The sequence below is a fragment of the Mobula hypostoma genome, chromosome 4 (genome assembly GCF_963921235.1).
Source record: "Mobula hypostoma chromosome 4, sMobHyp1.1, whole genome shotgun sequence".
Taxonomy (NCBI): Eukaryota; Metazoa; Chordata; class Chondrichthyes; order Myliobatiformes; family Myliobatidae; genus Mobula; species Mobula hypostoma.
Genome location: NC_086100.1, coordinates 175,296,539 through 175,322,292, shown reverse-complemented (window position 1 = coordinate 175,322,292; position 25,754 = coordinate 175,296,539). Strand labels below are relative to the sequence as shown.

Sequence of the window (25,754 nt, the reverse complement as noted above, 5' to 3'; positions counted from 1 at the left end):
AAATAGATTTAAGGTTTCAAGCTGAAGATCCTTCATCAAGACTGGGAAGAACCGAAAAGAAACTCATTAAGGTGCAGAGAACGTAGGGAAGGGATGTTGTCTCTGTTCAGATAAAACCAAAGTGACCATGGTGATAAGGTTACCTGACCAGTGACTAAATGGGAACAGATAGAGTGAGAACATATTTGATGAAGCCTCATTGACCCAAAACATGAACTCAGTTTTCCTTGCCACAAATGCAGCATGTCCATGTGACTATTTCCAGCCTTTTCTCTTTGTATCCTCGTCCAAACCTGGCGGATAAGTAGTTTTCAAAATGGCTATACTTTTGCAACAACACACATAAAAGTTGCTGGTGAACACAGCAGGCCAGGCAGCATCTCTAGGAAGAGGTGCAGTCGACGTTTCGGGCCGAGATCCTTTGTCAGGACTAACTGAAAGAAGAGCTAGTAAGAGATTTGAAGAGGCTTTCACTTTTATGTGTGTTGCTTGAAATTCCAGCATCCGCAGATTTCCTTGTGTTTGCGATATACTTTTGCAGCAGTTGTTTAAAAAGTAATTGGCTTAACAAGTAACAAGTGCATCAGCAGGTGTTATATATCAATACAGTTTGTGGCTGTGAAACTTTTGAGGTGCCGGCCGTAAGTTTTATAAGATGTATTAAATTCAGTTTTGGAACTTGCCATTTTGCAAATAGAGTTCAGCCTTTAAAAGATATTTCACCACTGCCTTAACCAAAAGTCTATCGTATTCTTAATTTCCACTTTTTTTCCCCATTTTCTCTTTGAGTGTACTTCACTGCCTAGATGGCCATTTACCTTTTGAGTACTCACTTCCTTTCATAGGAGGATAAAACCAGAGGCAGTTAATCAGGTAGCTCTGTCACAGAATTCTTGAATGTAAAGATATGCTCTGTTTTCATGTATTGAACTTAAACAGCTTTACCAGATATTGCAGTTGTTGATAGAGACTTGCTTCTACAGCATTTAGCAGGAGACACGTTGACAGTTTCAAAAACATGGTTTTCAGATGAACAGATACAAGCTTGTCATCCAACAAAATTGCCTTCAAGTATTAGAGTGGATATCAGTTTGTACTTGCTGGGACCTCACTGAAATCTATCAAATATTGAAAGGCCCAGTGGATGTGGAGAGGATGTTTCCATTAGTGGGGGAGTCTAGGACCAGAGGGCCCAGCCTCACAATACAAGGACGTTTCTTTAAAACAGAGATGACGAGGAATTGCTTTGGCAGAAGTTGGCAAATTTGTGGAATTCATTAACACAGACGGGTGTGGAGGCCAAGTCATTGGGTTTATTTAAAGCAGAGGTTCAGTAATAGCATCAAAAATAGTGGGAGAAGGCAGGAGAATGTGATTGAGAGGGATAATAAATCTGTCATGATGGATCAAACTTAATGGGCTGAATGGCCTAATTCTGCTCCTATGTCTTATGGTCTTATAACCTTTTATTAAAGTTAAGGATTAGATTTATGTATAAACATTACATCTGGGTATAATCTGACAATTTTGTTTATACGAGTTGATGGTTGCTTTGTTACTGATATCCAGGGAAAGTACTGAGTCAATCCAAACCCATGAAATATATTAGTTTTGTTCAAAATAGTATTTCTTACAGCGTAAAACTCATACGTCCTCCCTTTGGCAATGGTTGTACTGTACCAAATCAAATGCCATTAAATTAAATGGCAGTTGTCATGCCAAATAAACAGTGCCATAGGTTATTAAAAAAGATAAAATCCATCTGGAATAAGCAATCAAATGTTATACAGGGGTTATAAGAAAAACAAAAAGAAATATGGGGAAAATGCTATTATGGAGTCAAAGACCACTAAAATAAAATAAACAAAGATTGATAACATAACCATAAATTGTTATTTCAGAACTCCCTAAATATAATATTAACTTTTCATTACACATAGGGAATAAATATTTAATTTGTAGTATTGATCTTTCTGAAGATTACATTAAAGCAATCACATAATACATTAAACACTTCATTGCGTAAGAAACTACCTATAATGGATAAAACTTTATCCAGTAATACTCAAGTATTGAATTCAAAGACAAATCTATGCATTTTGCTCTTTTCCAAGGTGTCTATTTGACTTTAACCCATTGCCCAAATATTCTGAACTCAGCAAGATCTCCAAAGTAATCTTTACCCCTGCTCAGTCTACGAAGAATAAATGGCATTAGTGCTTTAGGCATGCTAAAGAAATTCATATTTGTTAGCTTTTAGAGTAGTTCAATGCATATCTTAAAGGCTAGGTAACTGATGTATGCACAGACATCCATCTTTTAAAAACAATCACATTTTTAAAACTACTTGAGATTTATAAGTGTTGATTTTCCACAGTGGCTTCTTTGCAATCATTTGCAGATCTATGGAAACCCTGGTAAAGATTCATAAATTAGTTTGTATGTAAATTTTCTATGCTATTGAACATCTTCTGCAGAATAAAGATAAATTGTGAACCCTTCACCAGAAATCGAATTGTGTAATGTACAGTTCCTTTTATACTAGTTTCTTGGCCACAAAGAAATTTTTCATGTGCTTCATTTGCCAGACTCCCATTGTGAGAAGGATTGTGGTTTGAACTAGAGCCCACCATAAGATGTCGTCGTTAGTCCTTTCACTGACTCGTCGAAATTCTTCTTCACGTAACTGTAGATCAGACAAGAGATTTGGAATATTAGTTAAATCATTTTACAACAATAGGATTTTATTTTAGTACTGCATATATTCACTGTAATATGAACATTATTTACACTCAAATTGTATTGGAAATAATTGCATTGATAGTTATCCTCAAAGATGTGATTTAAATAATGTTTGTTTTTTTCTGTAAAGTGGTCTCCTAGATAAATGAATTTTTAAAAGTACAAACATTTTATTACTCCCACTGCGATGATGTTATGCCCATCTTTAAAGAAGCATCAACATAATTGAATGACAGAAATAGATGTTTCCTTATGTATTATCAAACTTGCTAAAGACTGGAGTTTTACCTACATCCATGGAAAATGTAAAACATATCTAAATTCAGTTGTATTGTTACTCCCATAAAAACACACACTGTAGTTAAATACGATTTGCTCTATTAACATTAATAGTTACATTGCTATGTCAAAAGCTAAAGTAATAACCAATTTAACCAGTATATTCACAACCCAATTAAATTAAATCAGCATATGCCAATATCATAGCACCAACCCTTTTAGAAGTTCTATAAATTAAGGCTTTCTGCTGCAACTAACCTTGGGGGAAATAAATACTGGCATGCGAAAAAAATTGTGATTTCTTTTCTAATTTCCTTGCATTGACCTGCATTTTTTCAATCATTTATTAACAACACACTTAATATGCTTCTCTGACTTTATTCCACTTCTATCAAGATCTTTATTCCACTTCTATCAAGAGTTATTTTCTTCAATGGTACTTGTATCATAGAGAAGCAAAGTGCCCACATTTGAGACAGACTCAGAAATGTCCACTGAAACAAAGAAAAAAAAATAATTAAAACCTTGTCAAGGCAGTGGATTTTAATAAGGCTACTAAAGGAATGAAGAGATGTTAAGCAGTAAGGTTTAGGAAGATATTCCAGAGCTAGAGACCCAAATGTTTCATGAGTTAGTTTATAATAGAAAGTAGGGAAGTGGGATATAGAGACAGTATACTGAGTTCTGGAGTTGATTACAGTTGTAATATTACTTTGAAGAGAAGGGGTTTGGTGAAGTAGGGGTATAGGGAAAATCTGTATTTCCAATATGTGATAGGAAAATATCTGTAACATTCTTGGTTATTTTTGATTTCTAATGACTCCAGGTTGATAACTCAGAACCAGTATGTTCATCGTACTCAACGCTACTCTTCCCCAATACCACTTCAGGCTCAACCCTTATCTTACCAGTATATCAGCAGAGTCCCATCTGGGTAAAATATCAGGCCCTAGAAATCCCTTTATTACTTTTTAATAGCTCTAACCAGAATTCTGTGTCATCACAATACTATTTATAGAAGTTCCAGAACATTGTTATCAGATTTCAAGATGTAGTTACACTGATCCATTGCAATGGCAGGTAGCTACCAGCACTTGGCTTTGCAACTGTGACCTCAGGAGCCAGACCTTTAAAAGATTAGATGTACAGTCAAAGCTGTTACTTTAAGGATGGATGCTGCAGTAACAGAAGGAAGATGAGTATTTCCAGTAGTTCAGAGAGATCTAGACAGGCTAGTGGAAAACAGTATCTACAGGACATAAAAGTTGCTGGTGAATGCAGCAGGCCAGGCAGCATCTCTAGGAAGAGGTGCAGTCGACGTTTCAGGCCGAGACCCTTCGTCAGGACTAACTGAAGGAAGAGTGAGTAAGGGATTTGAAAGTTGGATGGGGGGGGGAGATCCAAAATGATAGGAGAAGACAGGAAGGGGAGGGATGGAGCCAAGAGCTGGACAGTTGATAGGCAAAAGGGATACGAGAGGATCATGGGACCCTCCTGTCCCATGATCCTCTCGTATCCCTTTTGCCTATCCCTGGACCTCCTGTCCCATGATCCTCTCGTATCCCTTTTGCCTATCCCTAGACCTCCTGTCCCATGATCCTCTCGTATCCCTTTTGCCTATCACCTGTCCAGCTCTTGGCTCCATCCCTCCCCCTCCTGTCTTCTCCTATCATTTTGGATCTCCCCCTCCCCCTCCAACTTTCAAATCCCTTACTCACTCTTCCTTCAGTTAGTCCTGACGAAGGGTCTCGGCCTGAAACGTCGACTGCACCTCTTCCTAGAGATGCTGCCTGGCCTGCTGCGTTCACCAGCAACTTTGATGTATGTTGCTTGAATTTCCAGCATCTGCAGAATTCCTGTTATCTACAGGACATACAATTTTTTGTAGTACAAGGAGGTTATAATTTAGATTCAGATTTATTTATCACATGGACATACAGTGAAATGCGCCATTTGCATCAACAACCAGCACACCCAATGATGTGCTGGAGGCAGCCCGCAAGTGTCACCACACATCCTGGCACCAACATAGCATGTCCACAATGCTCCATGGAAGAACCCAAGCAGCAGCAACAACAGCAAACTAGGACAACAACAGCAAAACAAGCCCTTTTACCATCCCTCCAGCCCACCCACTCACACACCAAGAGAGGCCTCCAACCACAGGACAGGCCACCTCCAGGCCTCCAGCCCTTGTCGCCAGATTTTCAGATTCACAGTCATCAGGCCTTCAACTTCAGACTTCACCCCAGGATGCCGATCACGGATTTGAACTTCGGGCCTCGACTATGGGTATGGAGACTCTCCATGAAACAGACAAGCACGCTCACTGGGCAGGAAATTGCCAGGGAGACCAACAGTCTGCCATCAGTAAGGATAGCTGATAACATCACTGCCACAATTATCCTCAACACCAGTGCCCCACAAGGCTGCATCCTCGGCCCCCTATTCTGCTCCGTAAACCTTTTATGCCAAATGACCAGGTTCTGCTCTAACTCCATCTACATGTTTGCAGATGGAGTGGGCCGTCTCTCAAGTAACAATGAGTTGGAGTACAGGAAGGAAATGGAGATCCTAGTGGTATGGTGTCATGACAACAACCTTTCCCTCAATATCAGCAAAGCACAAGAGCTGGTCATTGACTTCAGGATGGGGCCAGGGCAGTACCCATGCTCCTGGTTACATCAGTAGTACTGAGGTCTAAAGGGTTGAGAGCTTCAAGATCCAAAGAGTGAACAACACCAATAGTCTGTCCTGATCCAGCCACGTTAACACCACAGCTAGGGAAGCTCACCAGGACCCCTACTTCCTCAAGAAGTTTGATATATCCCTTTTGATCCTCCAATTTTTATTGATGCATGATACGAAAGTATTCTATCCAGATACATCGTGGCTTGGTACGGCCGCTACTCTGCCTGTGACCACAAGACACTGCAGAGAGTTATGGACGGCATTCACATCATGGAAGACAACCTCCGTAGACTCTTTCTACACTTTGTTGCTTCAGTAAAGCAGTCAGCATAATCAAGATCCCACTCACCCCGTACAATCTCTCTTCTCATCCCTTCCATCAGGCATAAAGGATGGAGAAGCCTAAAAGCACATACCATCAGGCTCAAAGACAGCTTCTATCCACTGTTATAAGCCTATTGAACAATAATTGACCTCACAATCTGTTCATTACGGCATTTCACCTTACTGTTTACTTGCATTGCACTTTCAAGTTCAGGTTTAATTATCATTCAACCATACACATGAATAAATCCAAAAGGAACAGTTTATCTCTGTGGCCAAGGTGCAAAACACAGTACCAACAGTACATATGACAGCAGAAAAATATAGTTACAAAAAAAACCATACAGCTCAAGTCTCTGAGTGTACTGCCCTGTAGATTGATGGTACATGGGTGTTGTTCTGGAGCCACGTTTCTGCAAGAATAGCCTGCAGCAGTTTCTCATCTCATGCAAGTGCAACTGCAGATGAACATAACCTGGCTTGTCTTCCCAGGAGTGAACACTGGAGGGCAGCACCAATGGGTGGGGCTTGACCCTCCAACCCAGTACAGAATCCAGTGTCACACATCCAGCTCTGGCATTCCTCTGACAGCCACAACAGGTGGCCCTAAGACATGAGGGCCCGGTCCGCGCCACATGGAGACCACACAGCCCCCCGTCGTTGATGTCACCAATGAACCAGTGATTTAGACTCTCAGTATCCTATATTACCAATATCCAACAGGGTCTTGCAATCACAATAAAAATGTATAAGCCAATCACTTCCACTATTTGATAGATCACGCATCACTTCTGACAGCTTCTACCCTAGGTGCCTAAAGCAGGCTGCAACACAGTGCACAACAAGTCCATTTCCACTGCTATTGAGCAACTTACTAGTGGGTAGTCCTGCTGTACTCAGTCCTTAATATCCAGTAGTGTCTTGCGATAGTAAAATAAGATGTAAAAGACTAAAAATGTCATGTTTGTTTGCACCTAGAGAGGCCGCTGTATCTCAGCACAACACCATCTTAACAGAAGTCTCTGACTGTAACAGTGTGTTCTGCACTCTGTTATTGTTTACCTTGTACTACCTGCCAAAATGTATGCAAGACAATCTTTTCAGTGTACCTCAGTACATGTAACAATAATAAACCAATTTACTAATTTACATGAAAGTCAGCCCTTTGGGAAAATTTTGCAAATGGGAAAAATCCCCACACTCATTTCCTACTTCTACGGGCACAAGGAAAAGTGGATGAAAGCTTTGATGACCTTCCTAATGCAGCAATGAAAAGTAAAGACAAAAATATGGCAGAGGCTAGTAGCAATAGCCTGGTCACATTGGAGCTGATTTCGATGGAGTTCTTGACCAGGACCTTGATACGTGGCAGGTCAGAAGATTGGACAGCAGCAAAGAATGACCAAACAAGCAATGGGAAAATCTTAAAAGTATATGAATAATGGACCACAGAAAGTACATTTCGGGAATTAATAGAGAACAAGGACATCACAAATTAATTAAATATCCATTTACATAGAACTATCTAGGATCTTTACAATAGACGATACAAGTAAAAAGAGATATAATTGAGAATCTGAAGGGAAGGAAGAACTCAAGACAGTACAATCATCTGAATAATAGTGCTGAACAAATTGTTGGAACTGTGAGATGCTATCCCTGGATCCTGTTAGATTTCATCGGGCAATCTTTAGGAGTGTCTTATGAAAAAAAGATGCAAATGAATCAAACTGAATGCTGGAAACTGTTTATAAAATCAGGAATTACCAACAATCATCAGATCAGCTAATGTGTTTGAATAGAGAAACTGAGTTAATATTTCAGGTTGAATACAGTTCATTACATGGTTGATTTGTTGGTTTTAATTTTCCAAAATTTCCCAAGTTCCTAGGAAGTTCCATGAGATTGAAAAATAGTAAAATTAACTCCTTTATTCAGAAAGGTGAGGAGAAAGTAGGAAATTAGCTTCAGTTTTCATGATAATTTGAAGTTAGTTTTACATTTGTAAAATGGAAAATATTAAAATTTATTTTAGCAAAATTCAAGATAATCAGAAAATTTCAATGTGGATTTGTAAAAAGAAAAGCATATTTGAGTTATTTTGAAGAAATAACGTGCACTGTGCATTGAGAAAAGACAATTTGCAAGTACTGTACTATATTTAGATTTCCAGAAGGCACTTCACCAAATGATAATACAGTATGTAAAATAAAAAAACTAAATGGTGTGGGAGGTGGAAAGCTGGCTGATTAAAACAATAGAAAATAGGAAAATGGTTCTTCTTTTAGTTGGCAAAATGTAATATAATGTTTTGGAGATTGGTGATAGCTCTCCAATTTGTTTAAATGACTAGGTTGAAAACACCCAAGGTATTGTAATGTTGATTCAAAGATGGATATGAAGAGAACATAAGAAAGCTACAAAGGGATATGGAGAGATTAAGTGAGTGTACAAAGAACTTGCTAACAGAGTATAATGTGGGAAAATAGGAAAACATCCATTTTGGCAGGAGAGAAGCATATTATCTAAATATAAAGATTGCAGAACTTGAGCTAGAGAAATCTGGATGATCACGTACATGGAGCACAAAAATCTTGTAACTTCTTCAAGTAATTAGGAAAGCCAGCATGTTCCCCCCCACCTTTTCAAGGCGGTTAGTCCACCTTTCGTCCCCACCTGGCACACAGCTCTCACCTGTGGCTCCCCGTAGCTGTTTGCATGCGACAGCGGCCACACCCCGGGCAACAGCTTCAACAAGCCGGCTAAACCAGGTGAGGGTAGCTGATGGGTCTCAAACCCTCAGTGAGGTAGGGAGTTGTCTACCCCAGCATGCGAAGACAGACTCCGGTGGATTGAGTGGACAAGACCAATGGAAGGTCCAACGGTCAAGAAGGCAGACTCTGCAAGCGTCGTGGAACACGTAGAGCAGGACAAGACGCAGAAGATGTCCTGGTCATCCACTGTGCCTAGTCCCATCTCCAGCCATCTCGACTCTGTCTTGCCACTGGATCCAGATGGGAATTGGGAAGAGAGAGTGAGGCTGACGCTGCGCAAATCTCCCTCACTTAAATCCAAATCACGCGCTAGTCTCAACACCATCATAATGATGTCGAGGTCCTCATCGACATCGACGATGGATGAACACACAAGAAAGCCAACAAAATTGTATTGTTTATTGTTAGAGGAAACAAATGCAAAATTAGGAGGGTTATGTTGACTTATATTGGATATTGGTGAAATCAAACCTGGGGTAATGGTCTCCTTAATGTAGGAAAGTTGATAATGTTTACTAGATTAATGTATGGAGTGGGTGGGTTTTCTTGTGATATGTCCTGTATCAGCATGTATCTGCTGGAATTCTGAAGTGTAAGAATTGATTGAATTATACAGGTTCCTGAGGGGCATTGGTAGGATGGACGTCAAAAGAATGTTTCCTCATAGAGAAGAACCTAAAACTAGGAATCACTGTTTAAAAATAATGGGGTCATGCAGTTTAGACAAAAATTAGGCTTTTTCCCCCACTGAGTAATGGGACTTTGGAATGTCTTTCTTGAAAGATGATGTAAGGGAAACAAGCCCAAAGCATGCTAAATTTCCTTTGCATTTGAAAACATATTGACATACTCTCTGATAGTCCTGCTGTTTGCTGATATATTGCATTCTCTCTATTAAATGCAGAACTCTTTCCTCCGCGTTAATTATCTTGTCCTTGGTTTCATCAGACTTTTCAGTGATATGTTCACCAACCTGAATGTCCAAATTAATGCGCTGTAAGATAGAAATTCACATTGAATTAGAATTGTATACAATGAGCAAAATGACATCTCAGGAAAAATTATGTTTTTTAGGTCCAATATTTAAAATGTTGTATTAACTTTATGCATGACAGAAAAGTATGTTAGAAGGTAAATTGTGAGGAGGATATAAGCAGTTTATAAAAAGAGGTAGTTAGCAGGTGGAGTATTGTGGGAGAAAACGTGATGTTCATTTTGGAAACAAGGTAAAAACAGAATGTTGTTTTAATGGAGATGAACTGCAGAAATCTGAAGCACCAAAGAATTTGTGGGTCTTTGTACACGAAACACACAAAGTTAGCACATGGTCAGGAGGTAATAGGGAGGGCAAATAGAATGCTGGTACTTCAAGGGATTTGGAGTTTAAAAGTCAGATGTGTTACTGCAGTTGCAGAAGTCATCAGTGACACCACATCTATTCTATTGCAAATTATTTTGGCTCTCCTATTTGGGGGAAAATACTATCACATCAGAGAGGGTTGACTAGCCTGATAAGAACATGAGAAATAGGAGCAGGAGTAGGCCATCTGGCCCATTGACCCTGTTCTGCCATTCAATAAGATCATAGTTGATTTGACCATGGACTCGTCTTCACCTACCTACCTCTTCCCCATAACCCTTAATTCCTCTACTATGCAAAAATATATCCAACCTTGTCTCAAATATATTTACTGAGGTAGCCTCCATGGCCTCATTGGGCAGAGAATTCCACAGATTCACCATTCTCTGGAAAAGTCAGTTCCTCCTCATCTCCGTCCTCAATTTACTTCCCCCAAATCTTGAGGATATGTCCCCTTGTTCTAGTCTCACCTACCAGTGGAAACAACTTTCCTGCCTCTAACTTAACTATCCCTTTCATAATTTTATATGTTCCAAGGTTGTCAAGCCAAGGAGTGGTAGTGGGGACAAGCCCCCATACCTGAAAGTGCTCCTCAAGGCATGTGCCTCAAATAGCCTCTGACAACCAAGTCAAACTCCTGGCCTTCTCATGTGGCTTGGCCTCTAAGTCCGGCTGAACTGTTTCTACTGACAGGGGAAGGGGCGAAGGCGGGCCCTGGCACCTTAAAACCAGTGCTTCGGGTAGATGGAGCTCGTCAGCCTGGGAAGGCAGTTCACCAAAGAGAGGGAAAACTCTGATTTCAAACCTCCGCTGCCTTGCAGCCGTGCCCACTTATGGGAAAGGCTTCAGAAGTAAACCCTGAGGACAAATCTGAAGCTGATGTCCCTAATAGACAATAGACAATAGGTGCAGGAGTAGGCCATTTGACCCTTTAGGCCAGCACCGCCATTCACTGTGATCATGGCTGATCATCCAGAATCAGTACCCTATTCCTGCCTTCTCCCCATATCCCTTGACTCCACTATCTTTATGAGCTCTATCTAACTCTTTCTTGAAAGCATCCAGAGAACTGGCCTCCACTGCCTTCTGAGGCAGAGCATTCCACAGATCCACAACTCTCCGGGTGAAAAAGTTTTTCCTCGACTCCGTTCTAAAGGGCCTACCCCTTACCCTTAAACTGTGGCCTCTGGTTCTGGACTCCCCCAACATCAGGAACATGTTTCCTGCCTCTAGTGTGTCCAATCCCTTAATAATCTTATATGTTTCAATCAGATCCCCTCTCATCCTTCTAAATTCCAGTGTATACAACCCCAGTCACTCCAATCTTTCAACATATGACAGTCCCGCCATCCTGGGTATTAACCTCGTGAACCTACGCTGCACTCCCTCCATAGCAAGAATGTCCTTCCTCAAATTTGGAGACTAATACTGCACACAATACTCCAAGTGTGGTCTCACCAGGGCCCTGTACAACTGCAGAAGGACCTCTTTGCTCCTATACTCAATTCCCCTTGTTATGAAGGCCAACAGGAGGGAGGAGAAGATGGCAGCGTGTGCGGCCGTTCCGAATGATATCGTATGTGTTAACTAGGATGCCGTGCACAATCCTGATTTGATGGAGACGGCTGTGAGAAGCAGGGAGGAACACCTGGAGAAACTTCTGAAATGCCGGCTTCACTGCCGCTGCTACTGTGCAATCTAGAATCTCTGGAGGGGAAGGCCCCAAATCCTCAGCTTTGCCTATTGCCTGTTGCCAGGGCCGGGGTCAAAGTGCTCAGCAGAGATGGTGCTCGGTGCTCGGTGTCAGAGAGCTGGTCGGAGGCTCGGAGTTTTCGGATGGACTCAGTGTCGGACTGTGGTCGGATGCTTCCAGGATGCTGCATCAGCAAGTTTGCGGCGCTGGAGGTTCACCGTCTGTGTGAGATGATGGGACTTTCGAGAGACTTTGAGACTTTTTACAATGCCCATGGTCTGTTCTTTATCAAATTACGGTATTGCTTTGCACTGTTGTAACTATATGTATAATTATGTGGTTTTTGTCAGTTTTTCAGTCGGTTTGTCATGTGTTTCTGTAATATCATTCTGGAGAAATATTGTATCATTTCTTAATGCATGCATTACTAAATGACAATAAAAGAGGACTGCGTGTCCTCATAATCTAAAAAAAAAAACATGCCATTAGCTTTCTTCACTGTCTGCTGTACCTGCATGCTTACTTTCAACCCTAAGGCCTAAGGCAGTCTGACGTTGCTTTCAACCTCGCTCTGGCAACTCCTGCAGCGTCATTGGTGCCAAGCTGTATTGGCCCTTGCCCTTCCTTTGGACAACATCGGTGGCGTGGAGAGGGGAGACTTGCTGCTTGGGCAACTGCTGGTCTTCCATACAACCTTGTCCAGGCCTGCACCCTGGAGAGACTGAAGTGAGACTTTCCAGACGCAGATCCATGGTCTCGCTAGACTAACGGATGCCATCCATAAGATTTCCTCTCATTCTTATGAATTCCAGTGAGTACAGTCCCAGTCAACTCAATCTCTCCTCATAGTTCAACCCTCTCATCTCTGGAATCAACCAGGTGAATCACCTCTGCACCGCCTCCGAAGCCTGAATATCCTTCCTCAAGTAAGGAGACCAGAACTGCATGCAGTACTGAAGATTGGGCTCACCAGTACAGTTGCAGCATAACTTCCCTGCTCTTAAATTCAATCCCTCTAGCAATGAAGGCCGGCATTCCACTTGCTTCTTGAAAACCTGCTGCACCTGCAAACCAACCATTTACAAGCACTCTCAACTCCTTCTGCACAGCAGTGTGATCTTGGATAAAGCAGGATTATTTCATGAGTAGAGGGTACACAGTTAGGACATACTTAATGGAGTTTCGAAGAAATGAGAGGCAATCTTATTGAGACATACAAGACTCTAAGGGTAAATGCTGAGAGAGTATTTCCTCTCATGGGTCTCCCATTTAATACTGAGATTAAGAACTCCTTCCCTCAGGGCAAGGATTCCCAACCTGGGGACCATAGACCCCTTGCTTAATGAAATTGTTCTGTGGTATGACAAAGGTTGGGAACTCCTGCCTTAGAGGATTGTGAGACTTTGGAACTTCTTGCTAAAGTTCTTCAGTATATTTCAGTCTGAGATCTATATATTACTAATTAGGGGAGTCAAAGGTTATGAGCAAGAAAGTGGACTTGAGAACTGATGGATCAGGTATGACCATATTGAACTGTCACAGGGATGGTTGGTGCTCATTCTATTCCTATGTCTAATGGTCTTAAGGTGAATTCCTTTTGTTAAACAAAGAGCAAGAAACCACAAGTGCCAGGCCTAAAAAAGCAAAATGTTGGAAATTCCTAGTAGTTAAGGAGTGGGAAACAGCTAATATTTCAGGACAACGACTAAGTTATAAAAGGTCATTGACCGGAGATATTAACTGATTAGTTCTCAACAGATGCCGCCCACCTAGTGAATATTTCCAGCATTTTCTCTTGTTATTCATTTTGTAAATGATGTTGGCCCTTTTATATAAAGGAGCTTCTGGCAATTTCCCTCAATGGTCACAACAGGAGATCAGAACAACCCAAGTGGAGTTTTAGGTCCAGTATAATTTGACTATGAAAATATTCCTATTGGTTTACTATATCAACTACATCTCACTTCCACTTCTCTTCCACTCTTCCGTTTTACTACCTATAGACAATATAAACAGGCATCTTTAATTTTTCTCTCTGCATAACTAACATAAAAAAAACTTTTCTCTCCATAACCATAACCTCCCCCCCCTCACCAGACTAGGTAGCAAATAGGCAGCAGGAGTAAGGCTAAAGGCACATTGTCACACCATCCTGATACTCATGGCCTCTAAATGACACCCAACAGACTGTAGAAGGAAACACAAAAGTCAGCACTACAGAACTGTCTCACCAGAGAGCTGCATCTCACCACCACCTTCAGAAAAAAGGGAAAAAGGGTGGACATGAATCTCAGTGTTACCACCAATGACCACATCTCATTGGATAATATTAAGGAACGAGAACACTTTGTGAATTTCTTTGCATGGAGCATTGTCACAGGAAAACAGTATCAATCATCAAGGACCCCCACCCCCAGGCCATGCTGTCTTCTCACTGCTGCCATCAGAAAGAAGGTGCAGGAGCCTCAGGACTCATACTACCATGTTCAGGAACAATTACAGTATTACCACTCAACCATCAGGCTCTTGAACTAGAATGGATAACTTCATTCAACTTCATTTGCCCTGTCACTGAACTGTTCCCACAAACTATGACTCAATTTTCAAGGGCTCTTCACTTCATGTTCTTGATATTTATTGGGTTTTTTGGTTTTTATTTTCTTTTTGTATTTGCAGTTCATTGTCCATCTTGATGTGTGCAAAAACTGATAACTAATCACACAATCAGGAAAACTCACCAATACCTCTATTTTCTGAGGAGGCTGAAGAGAGCCGGACTATACACATCTATACTCATGTCATTCTACAGGTGTGCAGTAGGGAGCATTCTAACTTGCTGCATCACTGCATGATACGGACACTGCACTGTGACGGACATGAAGACTCTACAATGGGTAGTCAAAACTGCCCAATGCATCATTGGCACCAGCCTACCTCCCATCAAGATCATATAGATAGATAGATAGATATACTTTATTAATATATATAGAAAGGTGCTGGAAAAGGGCCAGTAATTTCAGGAGGGATCCCACTCACCCTGCTCATGGGCTGTTTCATCCACTCCCATCAGGGGAAAAGCTATGTAGCTTCCATGCAGGGACCACTGGACTCAGGAAGTTACTTTCCCCAAGCAGTAAGACTGATCAACACCTCCACCCACTAACTCACTCGTCCACACCCCCACACCATTATTTTATCATTTCCTGTCGGTCACCTTATATACACTCACTACTGTGCCCAGCATCGCTTTATGGAAATACAATCTTTGTGTATAAGCTATCTTATGTATTTATATTTATTGTTTTTCTGTTATTCTGTTTTTATCTTATTGTGTTTTTTTTTTAATGCTGCTTTAGAACCGGAGTAACAATTATTTGGTTCTCCTTGTGTACTGGAAATGGCATTAAATAATCTTGAATCTTGAATGCTCTCAAGAAAATGTAGGGTTGTGTATCATGACATATATGTACTTTGATTATAGATTTACTTTGAACTTTGAACTTTTGTGTGCCATTGCAAGGTTGAGGCTTTCAACTGCAGTTACTAAACATAATTAGCATTTGAGTTATTGCATTAATTATCATATGTTTTCATTTTATTAAAAGGGTTAAATGTTGCTAATGTGATGCACGTACCAATTTACTCCCAGCAAACACTGCTAGTCTGGTGGAGTTGGATGTCAGGCAGATGTAGTGCTCCCCTTGAGAATGAGACTGAAATATAAAGTGACTTTCTGGAGCATATAATTTATGCAGCAAAATCTGTTTATAAGAAAAAAACATGAATTGTTTAGTTAATGAAGAAATCATTTGTACATTGTATTTGATTTAAATATCTGGAAAATCATTGATTTTGCAACATATATGAAAATTATTGAAAATCAATGTGTAACAGAATTATGGTAATTGCAATAACACATAGAACTACATTTGGCTGCAGGTGTAGTGGAATCAGCATCGGACTTCGAGACAAGTGGTCCCGGGTTCGAATCCAGCCAGTTCAGCTCTCTTTTCTCCCCCATCTGTGTTGGGGTTGAGCGTTGAGCTAACATCTCTGCCTTGGAGGAAAAAAAAACAAACAAAATGCTAAAGAAAGGCTCAACCACCCGATGCACCACAAGGCACAAGAAGGAATAACAATATAACTACAACAGATATTGCTATTCATCAGGAATCAAGATTTCCTTTCCTGAATATCCTTGTTGAAGCAAACAGATTTTTACAAAAATACAAATGTCATAGTTACTTTTACTGCTATGACCAAAGCAAAATAGCAATGATAGACTTTGCCCAGTTTCATAGAGCATCAAGATTTAATATAGCTGACCCAATAATTATTACTTCTGCCCTCCTCTGGAACATTATATTACCATTACCCATCTGGCATCGACAATCATTCCACAGTCAAAGTCACTTAGATCACATTTCTTCCCCATTCTGATGTTTAGTCTGAACAACAACTGAATCTCTTGACCTTGTCTGAATATTTTTATGAATTGAGTTTCTGCCGTATGATTGGCTGATTATATATTTGTATTTATGGGCAATTGTACATGTGTACCTAATTAAAAAAAAGTTACTGAGTGTAATCAAACGTGAAATAATCCAAGTAGTGCCATATAATTGAAGTCGACAATGCCCCAGTAGACTCCAATTTATAGCCTTCCTTGGATTTGTTTTGAGTTTATGGACAGTGACAAGATTGTTCCTCATGTCTGATTATTGCTTTTCAGAGATTCTTGGTCTTGTTAGTAACAACCACTTTCATTTGTGATCTTTGCCATGCTTTGGAATAGGGTTTAAGGAAGTGATTAAGATATAAATTAGTAGATGTAGTGTATTCAAGGACATTTTCAACCTCTCAATGCTACGGGTGGAAGTTCCCACTTGCTTCAAAAAGGCAATGATTATACCAGTGCCTAAAAAGAATAATGTGAACTGCTTTAATGACTATCCCCCAGCAGCACTCACATCTACAGTGATGAAATGCTTTTAGAGGTTGGTCATGACTAGACTGAACTCCTGCCTCAGCAAGGACCTGGACCCACTGCAATTTGCCTATCGCCGCAATAGGTCAACAGCAGACACAATCTTAAGGCTCTCCACATGACCTTAGACCACCTGGACAATACAAACACCTATGTCAGGATGCTGTTTATCGACTGTAGCTAAGCAATTAACACCATCATTCCCACAATCCTGATTGATAAGTTACAGAACCTGGGCCTCTGTACCTCCCTCTGCAACTGGATCCAAGACTTCCTAACCAGAAGACACAATCTGTGTGGATTGGTGATAATATCTCCTCCTTGCTGTTGATCAACACCTCAGGGGTGTGTGTTTAGCCCACTTCTCTACTCTCCCTATACCCATGACTGTGTGGCTAGAGATAGCCACATCTATACATTTGATGATAATACCACCATTGTTGGTAGTATCTCAAATGGAGATGAGAGGATGCAAAGGAACGAGATATACCAAATAGTGGAGTGGTGTCACAGCAACAACCTGGCACTCAACAACAGTAAGATGAAAGAGCTGATTGTGGACTTCACCAAGGGTAAGATGAAGGAACACATACCAATCATAGAAGGATCAGAAGTGGAGAGAGTGAGCAGTTTCAAGTTCCTGGGTGTCAAGATCTCTGAGGACCTAACCTGGTCCCAGCATAAAGAAGGCAAGACAGCGACTGTACTTCATTAGGAGTTTGAAGAGATTTGGTAAGTCAACAAAAACACTGAAGCCATGAACACTACCTCATTTATTAAAATATATATTATTGCTGTTTTTGCACAATTTTTAGTCTACTCAATATTCATATACTGTAATTGATTTATTTATTTATCTTTACTTTTTTTGTTCTTTATTATGTATTGCATAGAACTGCCGCTGCTAAGCTAACAAACCTCATGACGCATGCCGTTGACAATAAACCTGATTCTGATTCTCTTTGGATTATCAGTAGACATTTGTTAGGTTTGAAGTAAAAGGTTGCTTACTGCACCAAAGCACATTATTAGGGAACTGGCTAACACAAAACTCAGAGTAAGTCTAAATAGAAATCGGACTGGCAATTAGTAATCAGTATGGTGCCACAGGGATCAGTGTTGGGACGTGAAGTCTTTACAATATATTTCAATATCTTGAATGACTGGACCAAGTATTCTGCAGCCATATTTGCTGCTGATAAGGGTTAATCAGTTGTGATGAAGCATGAATAGACAAGCTGAGTGATTGGGCAAGGAGTTGGCAATTGGTGTATAACATTGCAAAATATGAAGTCTTTGGACAATTAAATTATTTATTTATTTGTTTGTTTGTTTTGGGTGTGCCTGCGTGCGAGTCTGTGCGTGTGTGTCTGCGTGTGCGTCCGTGATGATGTCTTTTTCATGGCTTTTACAAGGCGCGGAGCGAGAGAGAGAGACTGTGTGGCGTGCCAATCCTCACACAGACATTTATTGCAGTATTTTCCCTTTGTTTTATGAGGTCGAATTGTGTTCTCGACACTCAACCCGGCACAGGTGGAAAGCGTGCTCGGAGGCGGACCCAACTAGTTTCGAACTCGGGAACCTCCGCTCCCAGGTACGGCGCTGATGTCGTTGCGCCACCAGCTGGCCCTTAAATTATTATTTAAAGGGAGTAGAATATAAAATGTTCACAATGGGATCCAAAGTGTTGGTGAAATGCAAAGGTTTGACATGTAGATATAATGGTCCGGTCTGTTAACTACTCATTTCAGTTAATTTCCTTTTCCCTGTGTTCCACTGGGCTCCTTGATCAGGGCACCTGATCCTCATTCGAACCGGCAGCATAAAGGCTCCGGCTTTCATCTGCTCACGGCTGGTTCGTCACCGTAGCCAGTGCAGCTATGCTCGTCCCACGGCATCCGAGAATCGTGGACTCTAGTTGCTTTGGTGCCTATGGCTGCTTAGTGAATTCAGTCGTTTTTGTGTCCAGCTGTGTTGCCGGACGTTTTGCTGCTACTCCGAGCTAAGAAGTGAATTCTGTCGTTTTCATGTTCGGCTGAGATTTGCTGGCTGATTGTCACCACTCCGAGCCGCCAAGAATAAGGGACCGGCTTCTGGGCCGCCAGGAATAGGGGACCGTCTTCCGAGCCGCTAGGAATAAGGGAGTGTCTTCATGAGCTTCTCCGTGTCTAGATACAAATGGACTGTCATTGTTTGGTTTCTGTCGTCTCATTTCCAGCTGAGTAGGTCCAGCTGTTTCCTGCTACTCCAAGTTGAGAATTCTGTCTCCTCGTTTCCAGCTAAGTGATTGCCGGCTGTTTTGCCACTTCATGAGCTACTCCGTGTCAAGATTCATATTGTCAGTCGTTCGTTGGTTTAGTTGTCTCGTTCCCAGCTGAGTAGGTCTGGCCATTTGCCGCTACTCCGAGTTGGGAATTCTGTCTCTTCATGTCCAGCTGAGGATTGCTGGCCGTTTGCCACTCCTCCGAGCCAAGATATGAATCGTTGTCTTTCTTTGGTGTTGTCGGCTCCGTGTCCCAGTTCCAGTCCAAGTCAAGGCTCCAAGTCCCAGTCCTGGTCAAGGCTCCGAGTCCCAGTCCTGGTCAAGTTCCAAGTCAAGACCAGGTCCTGGTTCCGAGTTCTAAGTCAAGTTCAGGTCCTGGTTCCGAGTTCCAAGCCAAATCCAGGTCCTGGTTCCGAGTTCCAAGCCAAGTCCAGGTCCTGGTTCCGAGTTCCAAGCCAAGTCCAGGTCCTGGTTCCGAGTTCCTAGTCAAGTCCTAGTCTGTCTCCGTGCCTGTATCCTGCACTTGGGTCTGCCTCCAGTTGCTCCGTGCAACAGTAGGTACAGAAAGGAATTAAGACTCATGGAATGTTGTGCTTAATTACAAGATGCATGGAATGTAAAAGCAGGCAAGTTTTGTTGCACCTTTGCAGAGTGCTGGTGAGATCACACCAAGAGTGTTAAGTACAACTCTGGACTCCGTATTTTAAAAAATTATACAATTCTTCATTGGTGGCATCGCCAAGAAGGTTTGTTCCTGGGATAAACGGGTTTGACATTTTGAGTGCTATTGAGCATTTTGGGCACACATAGAACATAGAACATAGAATAGTACAGCACAGTACAGGCCCTTCGGCCCACAATGTTGTGCCGACCCTCAAACCCTGCCTCCCATATAAGCCCCCGCCTTGAATTCCTCCATATACCTGTCCAGTAGTCTCTTAAACTTCACTAGTGTATCTGCCTCCACCACTCTCTCAGGCAGTGCATTCCACGCACCAACCACTCTCTGAGTAAAAAACCTTCCTCTAATATCCCCCTTGAACTTCCCACCCCTTACCTTAAAGCCATGTCCTCTTGTATTGAGCACTGGTGCCCTGGGGAAGAGGCGCTGGCTATCCACTCTATCTATTCCTCTTATTATCTTGTACACCTCTATCATGTCTCCTCTCATCCTCCTTCTCCCCAAAGAGTAAAGACTAAAATTCAGAAGAGTAAGCGGTAGTCTTAAGATTCTGAGCAAGATTGACGGAGTGAATGCTACTGGGGGTGTCTGCAGTTTCAGATTATGGTTGACCATTTATTTAAGACATAGATAAGTAATTTCTTCCCTCAGCTGGTCAAGATAGTTTGGAATTCTCTACCCCAGAAAGCTGTCAAATTGGAGTTATTGAACATATTCAATGAGGAGATGAACAGATATTTGAACTATGAGAGAATCTCAGGGTATGCGAGGCATGGCACTCTCCGATCCCTGGACTTCAGTTTCAACGTTCAAACTTAGCTGACCTCTAGGAATCGACCCCAAAGCCCACCGACCATTGGACTTTGACCTCGAAGTCTTGACCTCCAGACTTACACAGTCTCAACCCTGGGACCTGCCAGCCAGGTTGGAGGGGTGGTGAGTCATCAGGGGCCCACTGACCTCAGTCACTGCCCCTGATCCTTCATTCTAACTTTCCTTCATCCCTGTCCCTCAGCTCCCTGCGCTATCCTCAAAACCATCCATACAACCCTAATAAGACAATTCTGAGCCTCAACCTTAATCAGCATAACAGCTCACCACTATCTTGATTTTCCCTATTCTGCATTGTGTTTTCCTTTGTACTATCTCAATGTAGTTATCAAAATATTGATTGGTTTTGGACAGTCAGGGTAATAGAGAGGCTGGTCAGAGCGTAATACTGCCCCATGGTGCCAGTTACTCAGTTTCAGAAGGAAAAGACAAATATCACAAATACTATCATTTTGTATTAAGGACAGAAAATGGTGTAGGTTTCACAATTAACGATTGAGACAGAAAAATAAATTCACATTTCAGGTTCATCTTTTCAGCAGCTGAACCCAGTACTAATGAACAGTTATATCAGAAACATTAATCAACCCTTTGCATATTTACAGCATTTAACTGATTCCACATTATAACATAAATAAAATGCTATTATACCTGTTTATCTGGACCTTTGACAGTCACAAACAAACCCAAACCTGGTGCAGAAGGAAGGAATTCATGTGCAGCAATATCCCAGGATTGCATTTTGTGTCGTCCTGAACAGATGAAGAAGGTTTGAGGTTAGAATTACCATTAGCAGCTGTAGAAAAAATTAGTCTCTGATCGTGGCACAAAGGTTGTAATGTAACTCAACATCATGGAACTTCTTGTTTCTTCAATCTCTCTTTCGCCTCCCATTCTACACTTCTTTAGAACCCCAAAAAATTAGCCTTGTTTCCCGCTACTTTGAATCTCAATAGAGCCATCTTCTACACTTAATCCTACCATAATGTGTCCAGTTTTATAAAAGCAAAATCTGCAAAGCTGAAAATTGTTTTGCAAAATTGTTCCAAATATTTGGAGGTCCAGATACTCTTAAGAAAGAAGTCAGTGCCCTGGATTTTCTAATCAATGAAGTGGCACTATTCTCAGTAAGTTGCCAAATGGTCTTTGGGCTATGCATTCCCCGCTTCACTGTGATTTACAGTCAGGTGACAGCTGTAGAGTGATGTCAGGCAACAGAGATATCTCAAACACAAGAGCATCCATTGATGCTAAAATCCAAAGCAACACAGACAAAATGCTAGAGGAACTCAGCAGGTCAGACAGTATCTATGGGGATGATTTCTCGACACTTCGGGCCAAGACCTTTCTTCAGGACTGAGAAGGAAGGGTGAATATGCTAGAATAAAAATGGGGTAGGAGAAGGAGGCCAGCTGGAACTGACAGGTGAAGCCAGGTGGATGGGAAAGGTCAAGGCTGGAGAAGAAGGAATCTGATAGGAGAGGAGAGTGGACTGTAGGAGAAATGGACACATTGTAGGGGACACAGGGGGAAGTAATAGGCAAATGAGAAGAGATAAAAGGGCAGTGTTGGGAACAGAGGAAAGGGGGGAATTAGTTTACCAGAAGGAGGAATTGATATTCATGCCAGCAAGTTGGCAGCTACCCAGCCAAAAGATAAGGTATTGCTCCTCCAACCCGAAAGTGGCCTCATCTTGGCACAAGAGGAGGCCATGGACGGAAATGTCGGAATGGGAATCGGAATTAAAATGTTTGACCACTGGGAGATACTGCTTTTGGCAAATGGAGCAGAGGTACTCAGCAAAGCGATCCCCCAATTTACGATGACTCTCATCAACATAGGAGGAGAGGAGTCTCACCAATGTAGGGGAGGCCGCATCAGGAGCACTGGACACTATAGACAACCCTAGCAGATTTGCAGGTGAAGTGTTGCCTCACATGGAAGGACTGCTTGGGGCCCTGAATGGAGGTGAGGGAGGAGGTGTATGGGCAGGTGTAGCACTTAGGCTGCTTGCTGGGATAAGTACCGGAAGGCAGGTTAGTGGGGATGGAAGAATGAACAAGGGAGCGATCCCTGCAGAAAGTGAAGAGAGGTGGAGATAAAGTCTTGTAACCAGCCACGAAGGAGCTATGTGGATCTCCTCAAGCGACATGGCATGCAGAATCTAACAGACCTACTCTCACCATTGAGCACATCCACAAGGAGTGCTGGCGCAAGAAAGCAGCATCTATCGTCTAGAACCCTCACCATCCAGTTTATGCTCTTTTCTTGCTGCTGCCATGGGAAAGGAGGTACAGGAGCTTTAGGGCCCATGTCACCAGGTTCAAAACAGCTATTGCCCTTCAACCACCAGGCTGCTGAACCAGTGTGGATAACTTCACTCACCTCAACACTGAACTAATTCTACAACTGTTGGACTCACTTTCAGGGAACCCAACAACTCATGTTCTCAGTATTATTTATTTATTTGTTTGTTTATTTAAGGTTTTTTTGTATTAGCTCGGATTGCCTTCTTTTGCATATTAGTTCTTTGTCAGTGTCTGTGTGTAGTTTTTCACTGATTTTATTGTACTTCTTTGTTCTACTGTGAACACCTGCAAGAAAATGAATCTCAGGGTAGTATATGGTTACATACTGTACATGTACTCTGATAATAAATTTGTTTTAAACCTCAATCCAAGCTTTGACTATATATGTTGGAAATGAAATGGCCCTTCTACACCAGTATACAGTGAAGGTCTCTTGATAAAGACTTTCCAGAACTTGATGGAAAAACAAAGAGATATGATTGCACAGCTTTGGATTTTACAGTGTGCTACAATTCACAATCATTGTAGGCCAAAGTAAATCACATTATCATCCATAAGTAAATGCCACTGTGCTAAATTAGACTAGGCATTTTCATTAATTTCCTTTTTTTTTACTTCTGCATTATTTATTAACCCTCTCTCAATGCATATTACAAAATCAAAAATAGCATTTTTCTCTAGTTACTTTCACAATCTAGTGATCTAGAAAACCATCCCATATACATTTTATGAATTTGTCCATATTATTACTGCATATTTGATTTCTGCAAACGATATGTGGGTTGGAGTTCTCCATGATTATTGTATTACTACAGTTATTTATGTCTTTGCTGATGCCCTGCTGAATATTACAGTTAATATTTGGGGACTTTAAATAAGTGCCAGTAATGTTTTCTGGCCCTTGTGATTTCCTAGTTTAACCCGAAATGAACCTAATTCTGAATAAGAATATACCAAGCCAAAATTATTTCTGACTATGTACTAGTAACATCTCTAAATCACTATCCAAACTCTTTTTGCCTATGCTTCCTAAAAGTCAAATTACATTGAACATTAATCTTGCTGCATTCCCTTCAGCCACCTTTCTGTAATGAAAATTAGATCATTTACTTCTAGTTTTGTCAATAATTCGTCTCCCTGGTTTGTTAATGTCACTTACAGTTAGATACAGTACTTTTCCTACTTTTTTGCACTTCCCACAGTTTGACTGAAAAGTAGTAGATTGATAGTTTTTCTGTAATTGCAATATCAAGTTCTAAAACAATGACAATTGATGTATAATATGTGACTATAACATGAAATGTATCATATGTGTGAAAGGATCCTGGATAAGAATCTGAAACTTATTATAGAAATATTGTGATTGTGAACATATAACTTGCCCTACAGAAGAATCCTCAAATTGTATCAAGAAGCCTTTTAGTTTAATCTAAAAATAAACTCATGCAATCATGTTCTGTGTTGTTTTCAGTTCAAATCAATAAAAAAAAAACAACAGGAATTTTCATCCTGCTGAAAACTTGCCAGGTATTTTGATGGTCCTCAATTATATTATCATGCCTAATACAACACTGGAAACAAGCACAGTTTTCTACATATTGCCATAAAAGTTCTGCATTTTGGAGGGGAAATGCCTTTTAGGTGAGTCAGGAATGAAGCAAATTATATGTCTAATTAATTATATTAAGTCATTAGAATGCTTTAGTTTTTTGGATCTCCTTGATTTGACAATTGGAGACAACGATGCAATATTCATTAATAGCTTGTGTATTCTTGGCACAAGAATGAGTAGGTATTTGCACAACATGTGAGTAATCAATGAAAATTCCAAGGACAAACAATATGACCTTCTTTGGTGAGAATGTCACAGATGGTGAATAGCATACTTTCCATATCTTTGTAAAGGCAATATTTGTTTTATATTTATTTCCAATAATGTTATTTACTCTGAATAGCAAAGGGTCACAAATATGCAGTCAGGATGCCAAACATTCGGTGGCATGGCAATTAGCATGATGCTTTACAGCACCAGCTGTAAGACCGGGGTTCAATTCCACCACTGTCTGTATGGAGCCTGTACATTCTCTCTGGGACCGTATAGGTTTCCTTCAGGTGCTCCAGTTTCCTCCCCCCCCCACATTCCAAAAGTGTACAAGTTAGGGTTAGGAAGTTGGCACTGGAAGCATTGCGACACTTACAGGCTGCCCCCAGCACATCTCGGACTATGCTGGTCAGTGATGCAAACAACACATTTCTCTTTCTGTTTTGATGCACATGTGACAAATAAAGCTAATGATTTCTTTCTTCTGTATTAAAATATGTTCAATTGACAAAAAGATGTACGTTTGAAACACAGGAAACAAATAACAAAGGTAAAATCAGAGATCTTTCGTGTGTGGAAGCAATTTAAGACAGAAGTCTGGCAAGCTCTCTTGTAAATCAATCTCTATTGCACTATACTTCATGACTGTAATTCTCATTGATCTATAAAGGCTGGATATTGTGTTGCTGATTATTTGATTTTTAAAATCACATTGCGATATGTAATCCTTATTAGAAATGAAATAAAATACATAGTTGAAAATGTTCTTAATTTTGTTTTATTTAAAGAGCAATGTCATAAATCAACTCTCACCTGTAACCAAGGTATCAGCTGGAATGTCCTCTATGATGCACTTTTCATCTCTCTCCCCCTGTTGAAAGTAGAAGGAAAAGGAGAAGTTGCAGCTTAAAGTGAACAAAAGTCCCTTAAGTAAAACCTTCATTTCAATTTCTTATTGTGACATAAGCAGAACAGATGGTGTTTAGAGATCCGTCAC

At 41.0% G+C, this 25,754-nt stretch overlaps 1 protein-coding gene across 2 annotated transcripts; it reads right to left on the bottom strand.

The window, feature by feature from the left end:
• Positions 1-1,944: 1,944 nt before the first annotated feature.
• On the bottom strand, positions 1,945-25,754 carry LOC134344981 (transmembrane emp24 domain-containing protein 11-like). Of its 2 annotated transcripts, none has more exons than XM_063045113.1 (5): positions 25,571-25,754; positions 21,278-21,378; positions 15,499-15,624; positions 9,661-9,804; positions 1,945-2,686 (listed from the first exon to the last, which is right to left on the bottom strand). In XM_063045113.1, exons 1-5 carry the CDS (start codon positions 25,698-25,700, stop codon positions 2,537-2,539), a joined length of 651 nt encoding a protein of 216 aa, XP_062901183.1. In that variant the 5' UTR covers positions 25,701-25,754; the 3' UTR covers positions 1,945-2,536. The 2 variants fall into 2 exon arrangements, with proteins under 2 accessions (XP_062901183.1, XP_062901185.1); XM_063045115.1 differs by having other exon boundaries at positions 9,784-9,804.

Coding starts and splice junctions, on each gene's coding strand:
- LOC134344981 (XM_063045113.1), bottom strand. CDS start 25,700: ATGAAGGTTTTACTTAAGGGACTTTTGTTCACTTTAAGCTGCAACTTC. Junction 21,379..25,570: donor AGCTGATACCTTGGTTACAG/GTGAGAGTTGAT, acceptor TCATCTGTTCAG/GACGACACAAAATGCAATCC. Junction 15,625..21,277: donor TCAAAGGTCCAGATAAACAG/GTATAATAGCAT, acceptor TCTTATAAACAG/ATTTTGCTGCATAAATTATA.